Raw genomic sequence first — 11188 nt, 5'->3', positions numbered from 1 at the left:
TCTCTCTCTCTCTCTCTCTCTCTCTCTCTCTCTCTCTCTCTCTCTTTTTTTTGTTTGGTTTTTCGAGACAGGGTTTCTCTGTGTAGCTCTGGCTGTCCTGGCTACCCTCGAACTCTCGAACTCAGAAATCTGCCTGCCTCTGCTTCCCAAGTGCTGGGATTAAAGGCGCCACCACTGCCCGGCTGAGAAACCCTGTCTCAAACAAAACAAAACAACAACAATGTATCCTGGCTGTCCTGGGACTCACTATGTAGACCAGGCCGGCCTTGAAGCTGACAAAGGTCCAACAGTCTCTGCCTCCCTGAGTGCTGGGACTAAAGACTTATGTTGCCACACCTAGAGATACATTATACCTTATTCATTTGTCCATTGATTTATCTAGTGATAAGCACTTGAGCTCCTTCTGTTGCAGGCTACTCCAACATGCTGCTGTACACAGCTCTGTATGTTTTAATGGGAATACAGTTTCACTTCTCTTGGGTGTGTGCCTATGAGTGGGAACAATGCTAGGTTCTGTCTGGGGTCCTGCTTTGGGAATCTGCTTCCCAGGCTGTATGTCCTCATGATGCCTCTCTCTTCCTAATTTATTACAGTACACGCCAGAGTGGTCGGATGTACAGCCATCTTTATCCTTTTTTTGAGACATGGTCTTTATTTTGCCAAGATTTAGAATTTTGGAGATGAAGCCTAGACTGGCCTTGAACCTGGATCCTCTATTTAGCTTCCTGAGTCCTGACTGGGATTTGTAGCTGGTCTTTGCTGCTTTTCCGGTTCTGGTTTCAACCCTATCACTAGATCTGAGAGAAAGAAGAATAGAGGAGAGATATCTCTGAATCTAATTTCTTTCCCTTTGTTTCTTCTTTGAGCACAACTACTAGCAAACTGCAACCCACTCCCTGAATGACCAATGACCACAACCTTGCCTGTCAGGATCCTAGCATTTATATACTCTCTGAAAAGCCCCCAGAATTCCAAATACCACACAATCAAAGAAACTATCTGCAGCTGGCAAAGTCACATTCCTGCTAGAGCATGATTTGGACAGTCCTAAGCAGCCCCATATCCTGCACCTGGGGTTAAGATAAAAGCATATTCTTAAAATATTTCTGTGTTTTAAAAAGAAACAAAATTCCAAAATTATCACTATAGGAGTTAAAACTAATATTTAGTTTTTTGTTTGTTTGTTTGTTTGTTTGTTTGTTTTTTGAGACAGGGTTTCTCTGTATAGCCCTGGCTGTCCTGGAACTCACTCTGTCGACCAGGCTGGCCTCGAACTCAGAAATCCGCCTGCCTCTGCCTCCCAAGTGCTGGGATTAAAGGCGTGCGCCACCACTTCCCGGTAAACAGTGGTTAGATGCCACAAAGTAGGTGGCAATGCCTTAACCGTATGTGTGTTGTTAGGCCCAAGGGCCTCTTCCATCCTTGTCAAGGGGAGTGCTAACCTTCTCTCTTTTCATACAACACAAAACTAATATTTAGTTTATAAAAATTTTCTTGTTTGCTTGCCTGCTTTTTTTCCTTTTTTTTTTTTTCTTTTTTGAGACTGGATCTCATGTAGCCTAGGCTGGACACAAACTCCCTATGTAGCTAAGGATAACCTTCCTGTCTCTCCCCCTGCTCCCACCAAATGCTAAGACTAGAAGCTATGTCTTCACTGTCATCACGCCCAGTTTGATGCGGAGCTGAGATTCAACCTAGAGCCTCACTCAAATTAGGCAAGCACTCTTCCGACTGAGGGACATTCCCCAGCCCTGGCAATTATTCTGCTTACTGCAGAAGTACACAGCAGAAAAATGATAATGTACAGCCTTAACAAGGAAGGAAGACAGCCAGCAGCACCATGACTCAGAGGTAATTATCGGTGTACAGCCGCCTACAGCTTTCTGTGCACAGACATATTTTAAGACCAGGATGGAGCTTACGTCATCTTCTAAGTTGCTCTTTAGACATCACAAGCATCTTTCTACATTAAATATTTATCAATACTATTTTTGACAAAAAAAAATCACTTAATTTCCAACTGTAGAGAATTACTTTTTTCTTTCCTTTTCTTTTTAAGTTATTGTATATACAACGCAAACCTAAGACTTATGCTTTCTTATTTCTTTAGAAAATGTGACACGATATAAAACTGAAGAGTCTATAGGCGTAGACTTCTAGCTCCTTGCTCCCCTTCTGCCGCCCTCCCCCACAGCCTCTCACCTGCCAGTCAGTGCTCTCCTCATGGCTTCCTGACTGTACGGGCACTTCCCGATGACCACAGCTGAGAGGTAGATGGGCTTCTCCAGGAAGTGCATTAGCAGTGCGCCCTGGCATCCGAGGACATTCCACCTTGCCATCTTGTCACTGCAGGACATGGAGCATGTCCTGTCTCCCCTGCCAGGCTTCACACGAAGTAGCCCCACCTGGTGGTAGGCAGCACCTGGCTGTCTCAAGTCCCCAGTTTCTCCAGGAACACACTTGGCTCCCGTTCTATACACATCCACCACTCTGATGCTACCTGAAGCCATTCCATTGGCAGCATCCCATTCCTCCTTGGTGACATCTGGCTTGACTGGACCACTTTCCTGTGGCCCATGGTGAGCTACACAATTGGAGAGCGAGCTGGCAGATGTTCCAAGCCTGATTTTCTTGGCTACAGGACTGTCTGGGTCTTCACAGTTCCTTTTATTTTTAGAATCCTCTAGATTCTCAGTCCTTTCTACAGGTGAGTTGTTGGCCCAATTTCCGATGACAGGGCAGCAGGGCTGTTCTTCAAACTCCAGCATCGGAATGATGGAGGCATCCCCACCTGCACAAGATGTAATTTTCAGAATGAGTCTCCCAGGCCACTGACGTTAATGTCCCTTACGAATCAGGTGGGACCCAGAAGTCTGTTTAATAAGCTGAGTAGGCCATTCTGATGGGAGCATAAAGAATCAAGGCCTTAAAACAAAGTCAATCTGTTTTCCCTGCTGAACCCGGATGAATTAAGAGGGAGACAGGTGAGAAGCCTTGGTAAAGCAAAGGCCTAAGGGGCACAAGACCTGGTTTTGATTGCAACCACCATAAAAAAAAAAAAAAAAAAGGAAAAAAATAAATACAAACCCCAAACCACATGCTCATATGCAGGTGGTGTGCACATGGTCTGATACATGTGTGGAGGTCAGAGGACAACTGCAGGTGCCAGTCCCCACCCTCCTCTTTGTCTGAGACAGGATCTTGTTCCCCGCTGCATAAGCCAGCAATCCGTTTTGTCGCAGGAGTGCTGGGATTATAGACATGGCCTAGTGTGTCTGGCTTTGTGTGGGTTCTAGAGATTCACACGCAGCCCAAACGGCTGATGGCAAACACTCCACGGGACACTCTTCTTTCCTCAGTAACAGCACTAGGGCTGGAGACGTGGGCTCGGTGGTTAAGAGTGCTTGCTGTTCTTCCACGGGCCCAGGTTCAGTTCCTAGCACCCACATCATGTGGTTCATAATCTTTAATTCCAGGTTCAGGGGATCTGACACTCCGTCTCTCCTGGCACTTGTATGCACACGGTACTCATAAACACCCACGCAATCATAAGTAACAATAAGTAAATACATCTTTAAAAATTAACAGTATATATACATATAAACAAACTCGTGTGGCAGGACAGCAAGGTGCATGTGCTCAAGTCCGAATCAAAGTCTCTGAGGTCTTGATGAAGCTCCTTCCTAGACCCCGTGAGTTAGAACTTCTCCATGAGAGAATTGTGGAAAACTGAACACTTAAACAAACATCTCAAGTAATTTCTACTACAAGGCGGTTTTAGAAACCCTGCTCCAAACCAGAGTTTCTCAGTTTCTACACTCACGAAATTTTTGTTCGTTTTCTCTTTTGAGAGAAGGCCTTCTGTAACTCGGACTAGCCTCGGACTAGCAAGCACTTTACCACAGAATTACAGCCCCCCCAGCCTGACAACTACTGATTTACAATGAGCAAGGTTTTCCAAGGGCATTTGTGGCCTGAGAGCCCATAAGATGCCTTGGAAAATACTAGTGGCTTATTTCATGGCTGAGTAAACTTGACAAACATTAATCATAATATCTTCATCTTGGGGATTTTATGATGTATTTTCTCACAGAAAAGACCCACAATAACTGCCAAATCCAGTCCACCCCAGTGTTTCTAAAAGCTCCGGTGTTTCCCTGTGCTGGTTTACAGTCCTCATCTAATCTGTGTCCACGGAAACCAGAGGAAACCTGAGGCCTGGGGAAAGCGCAGCACTCCCTTGAGAAGGAAGCTGTTTCTTCAAACACCAGCCCAGTGTGTGCTGCTCTTCCAGTGTGCAAAGTATACTTGTGGTCTTTATAACCAGAGAGTGGTGAAGGCAAGAGGGACACAGGAGGAGAAAAGTTGTAGGACAGGCTGCCTGGCTGACTTCCAGAGACCTTACAAGGTGACAGCAACTTTGGAGAATTCACTGGGGTCCACCTCCTACTCCATAGGCTCAGAGATGTGATCTCGACAGAATGCCAGAGTACAGGAGGCTGACTCACACCAGTGACACACAAAGGCAAGAGTCTAAAGTAGCTAACCGAGACCCAAATTATTCTCAGTAATGAGAAGTAAATGTCAGGGGAGCCAGAGAGTCGAATTTGCCAGGCAGCGTGCTTCCTTCCTACAGATAAGCCACGGGTGGGGGAGCACCACATTGTACGAGGAGCACCACTTTATAAGATTACTCATGAACGAAGAGAGTTATGTCAGTGGTTGAAGATTTTTTTTTTCCAGCAAAACAATTTCCAGAGTCTTTAAGATCAACAAAGGACTGCCAACTTCTTATTTAAGAACTTAAGAAGTAAAACAAAATCCAATTATCACAATTAACAAAAGGAAGAGAGAACCTAACCTCCCCCACCCCAGCTGTCCTTCCTCCCACTTCTCAGCACAGAGTCATCATTCCTCCAGAGCCCTGAGGAGGAACCTGGAAGTCATCTTCGTCTCCTCGTCCTTCGTGAACAATCCCGAAGTCAGTCTGGAAGCTCGTTTACATCTGTTGTCTACATCTCATTAAGGACCTCTGCCCTCCCCCAAATCACCATACTCCCCTTCAAAACAAAAGATCCTAAGACCCTCTACGTTTGAATTCCCTACCACACTACTACAGTCTTGAGTTTTCTTGCCTTGCACAGACGCGCACAGAGCAGCATGCCCGAGTCTCCTGGTCTGTGTGGTCCCTCAGCAGGCCGACACCCTGGATAGATCCCCCAGGTCTTTACTCATGTGAAGCAAGCACTTGACCACTGAGTTCTCTTCCTAGACCCTAATTTATTGCTTTAGATTCAGTGTCCCTACCGTGTTGAGTATTAGAGAATACCGGTTCATGACAGGAACGGTGGCTCAGTCCTGTAACCTCAGGAGGTCAAGGCAAGGCAGGCTAACAGCAGGACTGTGCTAAAAATACAAAACCCCCGGGTGTGTGGAGCATGCCTGCATTCCCTACACTTGGGAGACTGAGGCAGGACAACTTAGCAAAACCCCCGAGTCAGGCCAGCGAGAGGGCTCAGTATGCAAAGGTGCTTGCTGCCAAGCCCAATGAATTGAGTTCCAGCTCCAGAACCCACCCGGTGGAAGCAGAGAACTAACAACTACAAGTTGTCTTTCCACCTCTGTGTACACACTGCGGCACATACACACACACACACACACACACACACACAGTCTCTTTTTCTAATATGTAAGTTAAAAAAAGTCTCAAAAAAAGAGAGAAATATTTATTTGTTCCATGAATAGATGAATGAACGAAATGGGCTTTAAGATTAGTTACTGCAGTAAGACTTTGTGCTTTTGAGTCCCAATAATTATACTGTACTTTGTAGGGGTTAAACTTGAAGACGCCAGTCCTGACTTTGAGAACTAACAGTAGAAGACTCCACACCACCCTCTATCTGCCTTTTGCTTTCTCCCAGAAGCAATGTGACCGTGCATGTAAATGGTCACTGCCATTAGTTTTACTGTTGTCAGCCAGAACTGCCTTTGGAGAGAACATCCCTATGAGGGAGACAAGCACTGGGAAGCAGTCAGTGCAACACTGATCCTGAGGCTTGACCATACTTACAGGGTGTGTGGCTAGAGAAAAACACAAATGACAGGTCAGGTCTGAGCCTCCAGAGTCCTCTTTGAGTCCCTGGGACAAAGATGCTATCCTCTTTCAGGACGGCTGCCAAATGGAGCTGGTGGAGAAGGTACCTGAGTGGTGCAAGAGATCAGAATGAACGAGTAGGCCGGTGACATAGCTCAGGGTACCTTACATGCTAAGGGCCTAGCACATGCGACAGACAGCCCTTGGCTTGATCCCCAGCACTAGAAAATCAGTTAAATGGAGAAAAAGAATAAACAGCACACTTCTGTGGTAAAGAGAGCTCTCTGGTTGGGTAACTGCAGGAGAGGGTTACAACAGAAAGAGACTGGTCACGACCCGGCATTACGGGGATGATAGACACGAGTCCTTTGTGAAGGCAGGCTAGGAAGATCTCAGGCTTCAACCTGACCTACTGAGCATCTCTGCAGGGAGGTTAGTCATCTTCTCCACTCCCATCCCTGAGCTGGGTTTGAACCCAGAAGCCCGATGTGCCAGGCAAGCACCCTATCACTGAGCTTATACCCGGGCCCCAGAGACCTGGGTTAGAGCAGGTGATTCTGAGGCATGCCCAAGCTTGAGAACCACTAACCTCGACCCTGGCAGGTCAGTGAGACATGATCTGCATCAGCTGAAGCTGATTAGAAATGCAAACCCCATCCTAAGACATGGCTGACCGAGACTATTTGGGTTGTGTGGCCTTACCTCTGGAAACTCCTTCTGGCTATGGTCTCAGCATGGCTGTCATTAAGGATGTCTCCTGTGGCAAAGACAGGACACATGTTGTAAATGAAGACATGGGATCTAGGGAGCCTGGAAGAATATACAGCAGTGTCCCCACGCCAGCACTCATTAGAACACCACAGAAATCCACCAGTCTTGGCTTTGCAAGTGCTGGACTTAAAATCATTCATCGCCAACCCTGACACTTGCTCTATTTTTTTTTTTTTTTTTTTTTTTTTTTACGGGGGGGTTCACTAAGCTGGTTAAGCTCGTCTTCACCTCCCTCCACCTGTGGCCCAAACAGGCCTTGACATTTAGACCCTCCTCCTGCCTCAGCTTCCTAAGCCACTGAGATTGCAGACTTGTGCCCCCTGGCTACAGAAATCTTGTATCTGTAAGTCAGGGATGGAGATCTCTTATACCACGGCACCATATTCATGCTCATGGTGACACGTTTCCATAGTGGACGTGACAGAGTCCTCGCATAGTGGAGACAAGGCTAGGAGAACGGAAGGGACTTCAGCATTCTTGCTGATGGCAAAGGTCTATTTAATTCAAGATTGCTTTCTGGGCTTCAGAAGCCAATGAGGCCGCTCAGAAGCCATCAAGGCCACTCAGAAGCCAGCGAGGCCACTCCTTCTCTCTTTGGTTCAAACTTGAGAATGCTGACTGCCTTTCAGAAGCATGTTCCTGGGGATTTTTGCTCCGATTTGGATTTCTCTCCTTTTTTTTTTTTTTTCTCTTGGGGTAGAAAATTTACGATGCTGGTCTTAAGCTTCTTGCCACACATCTAGTGTGGGGTTTACAGGAAGGCACCACCATGTTCAGCTCTGAATTCTTATTTTTTTTTTTTAAAGAATGAATGGTCAGCTGGGTGGTGGTGGTACACACCTTTAGTCCCAGTGCTTGGGATGCAGAAGCAGGTGGAAGATCTCTGTGAATTCAAGGCCAGCCTGCTCTATGGAGTTTCAGGACTGCCAGGGCTACACAAAGAATCAGTCTTGAAAAACAACAATAAACCAAACCAAATGAAAGAACAATTGGTTCTTCTAATTCCGGGGACAATCAGTAGTAAATGAGGGGTCAGCCACTCCAGCCAGTATGGCCCCATTTCCTTGACACGGTCAGTATGACGGTTTAGCACAGAGACAACAGTTTAGAGCTTCTTTGCTTACCGCTCTCTCTCATCTTGGACTGGCCTATGCATTTTGTTCCCGTTCCCATTGAGACAACTTCCTTTGTCACTGAGAGGAAAAAAACAAATCATTAATTAAGCGAGTGACCTCTCCAAGGCTGAACACTTCCTAGTGTTCGGGGTTTACTAAGTCTACATCCCTCCGTTCTCTGGAGGATTCCCACAGGTGGCATCAACCCGGACTGCAGTTAGTTCCCTTGGGGTGGTTTGTCGCCACCAGAAGTACTGCGCCACCTGGTGGACAAAATGGGGAAAACACGTATCATAGTTTGCATCCCACCCAGTAAGTTCTGTGGTTGCAGACAAGGGGAGAAAGGGTCTCACCTTGCACTTCCTTATCAGGGGGGTCACAAGCTTGGTTAGCTGCAGACTGTATCTTCACCACAGCTGCCAACAAAGTCCACTCACGGTTTGGCTCAGGCTTCCCCTGCTTGGGTAGTCTGACATAATGTGCATAGCACAGCTGAGCAATCTCATCTGCGGTCCACATAGGTGTAGCTGGAGCCGAGGCCACGATAGAAAGCCAAAACCATCAGAGCAGAAAGGAAAACCGGCGTAGTTCGATAGAGCCTCACTCACTCCAGTGCTCTAGCCGTCCCTAATGTAGCCCCACTGTGCTCAGACTAAGGTTGTTCTTACTAACCTCCCTCCCCTCCCATCTCTAATAAAGAGTGAAGCCCAGAAGAGAAGCTATTTCTTCAAGATGAACACAAATAACAAGTTAATGAAGGTGGCTTTTCTGTTTTATACTGTCCTCTCGGATTTCAGCTTGCTTTGGGCAGATTGTCACCCTACAAGGTTTCTTTCTGGACAAATGTTCTTGTCCTCCTTTCTCCAAACAGAAGAGGGAATCTACCTCACTCTAGCAAATTTTCCAAAGTCTCTCACTGAAAGCTCTTACAACAGCTGTGCTTAAGGGTGTGGGCATGGAGCTAGACTTTCTAGGTTTTAATTTCAGTTTTAATACAGAGTAACTAACTGTGTGATTCCTGGATAGATCAGTTTTCACATCTGTTAAAACATGACTAATAGTACTTAACTTTTTTTTCTTTTTTTCCTAGACAAGGTTTTTCTCTGTAACAGCCTGGCTGTCCTAGGACTTGCTCTGTAGACCTGAGTGGGCTTGAATTCACAGAGATCGCCTGCTTCTGCCTCCTTAGTGCTAGGATTAAAGGCATGTGCCACCTGGCTAGTATCTAACATATTTTATAAGTACTTATAAAAGCAAATGTCTGTAACAATGCCGACTGTGATTAGCATTAAGAAAATACAACATTTGGTGATCTGGGAGATTTGAATTGGTGGGGGAGAGAAGCAATGTAACGGGCACATGAAGTCACTTACACACAACCTAACAGAACATTAAACAGATCAGATCTGGAAGAGGCCTGCGAAAGTTGGCAGCACTTCTCCAGTTCTTGGCTGTTAGTGCTCACTGGATATATCTTGACTTCTGTTGATTATATAAAAAGCTTCTTAGATGAGCTCATGCGATGGCTAGACATGGCAGAGCATTTGTAGAATAAATAACAGAATAGTTCTTTTTACTGAGCTCCGATGTGATGTTTTGGCAAGGTATTTTTAAGACTTCTGCAAAATGCAGGCACATTTTGCGGTAAATGGTAATGACTATTCTGGCAGGGACTGACAGAGATTGTTGCTTTAAAGTCTAACGCAGAGAAATCTTGTATTTCTAGGAACACAAGCATGAGGAATCCCAGAATCCTGTTAGTTCCAGTTAGGCATCACAGAACGGTTTATTTTATGAAGGTGGACACCTGCTATTAAATTCGAGGTACGGATTACAAACTACAAAACAAGGAGACGAAGCAGTCCGAACTCGAACTACATCACGTCACTCAGGTAGCTGACAGAAGGACCACGCAGTTGTTGAATGTTTCGATATTTTGGGTCCGCTGTAATTCATCTCTACAACCCCTATTTAAAGACCTTGAAGAACTCCTTCATACGAAGCAGCTCAAACAGGAATTGCTTTGGCTATAAATAACAGTCTCAAAGACTGGGGAAAAAAAAAAACCCACTTCTTTTCCCACCCTTCCTACCCCGAGGTGAGGCTCCGCCGGGCTGCAGCGCCTAGCAGGGCTGTGAGACCCCTCCCCGCAGGAGCGGTGGACAAGCGTCCTCAGTTTCCTCCCACACACACAAGGCCAGCTGTGTAGAGCTAACCCCGAGACGCCGACCCGGAGTCCCTGACACCCTGTTATCCACGCGCCGCACCCTCCACCGCTTCCTCCACGCGATGCCACTCTACCGCCACGCTCGCCGCAGAACCCGGTTGCGCAGCGGAAGTGACGTCCTAAAAGACAGCTTTGGTCAAGCTCCGCCCGCAAAGCACGCTGGTCTTTGTAGTCTCTGGGAACCGAGTCAAGACCGCTCAGTTCTACAGCCAAGATATGAAGGAAGCTTCCTCCCCAAGGCAGAACTAGGAAACCGACTTAGCTTGCAACCTATCAGAATCTTGAGCAGATCCTCTGACAGTTTCTCACCTCAGTCATAACATATCCTGTGTGACTATCATGGGTTTGGATGACCTGCCCCTTACTTATTTCTCTCAGGGTAACAGACCCTTTGCTATTCTTCAAATACTGTCTTATGTGCATATATGCATACATATATTTTAAAGATTTATGTGCGTATGTGCATGCAAACGCCCAAGGCAGCTAGAAAAGGACATGGGGAACTGCATCACGGTTGCAAGCTGCCTGACAAGGGTGCTGGGTACCGAACCGAACCCTGGTCCTCGGAAGCACAGTAATTACTTGTAGCACCGAACCATGTCTCCCGCCGTTTTCTACTGTATGTTAAAACTGCACTGCGGTCCTCTTACCATGCTTTGTGTTTGAGTGTGCCTCCACCAAAAAGGAACACACACTTGATCTGGTCTGGTTCTCCCTCAACTCCCCACTCAAGCACTAAAGAAAATAAAAGTAATTTTTATAGAAGAAGTGATTTGATATTTGTTCACTGGTGTTTCCAGCGTTTCAGATCAATGCCTCATACTGGACAGAGATTAATAGACATTTGTTAAAGATTATGACCGTAGATGGGGCTGGAAAGTTGACTTAGGAGTTAAGAGCCCATCTTGCTCTCATTGGGCTGAACTTTCTCAGTATCCATGTTAGGCAGCTTACAAATGCCTATTGGCTCGAAGAGAAACA

General features: G+C 46.2%; 1 protein-coding gene and 1 non-coding gene across 4 annotated transcripts in view; both read right to left on the bottom strand.

The window, feature by feature from the left end:
- The window catches only part of Adat1 (adenosine deaminase tRNA specific 1), a 22095-nt gene extending 11811 nt beyond the window's left edge, over positions 1–10284 (bottom strand). For 2 of the 3 annotated variants that reach the window (XM_028768715.1, XM_028768717.1), the window contains exons 1-5: positions 8334–10284; positions 7990–8058; positions 6797–6851; positions 6071–6201; positions 2203–2791 (exon numbers count right to left, since the gene is read on the bottom strand). In XM_028768715.1, the coding sequence (XP_028624548.1) occupies positions 2203–2791; positions 6071–6201; positions 6797–6851; positions 7990–8058; positions 8334–8499 (1010 nt within the window). In that variant the 5' untranslated portion in view covers positions 8500–10284. The remainder of the gene's footprint in view (positions 1–2202; positions 2792–6070; positions 6202–6796; positions 6852–7989; positions 8059–8333) is intronic. The other variant, XM_028768716.1, reaches the window with a different exon arrangement.
- LOC114622324 lies at positions 1339–1464 on the bottom strand. Its single transcript, XR_003711580.1, has one exon. It is a non-coding gene; the product is annotated as a U6atac minor spliceosomal RNA (small nuclear RNA).
- Positions 10285–11188: the final 904 nt, after the last annotated feature.

The sequence above is a fragment of the Grammomys surdaster genome, unplaced genomic scaffold (assembly GCF_004785775.1).
Source record: "Grammomys surdaster isolate TR1022 unplaced genomic scaffold, NIH_TR_1.0 187, whole genome shotgun sequence".
Taxonomy (NCBI): domain Eukaryota; kingdom Metazoa; phylum Chordata; class Mammalia; order Rodentia; family Muridae; genus Grammomys; species Grammomys surdaster.
This window is presented reverse-complemented; position numbering and strand designations above follow the sequence as displayed.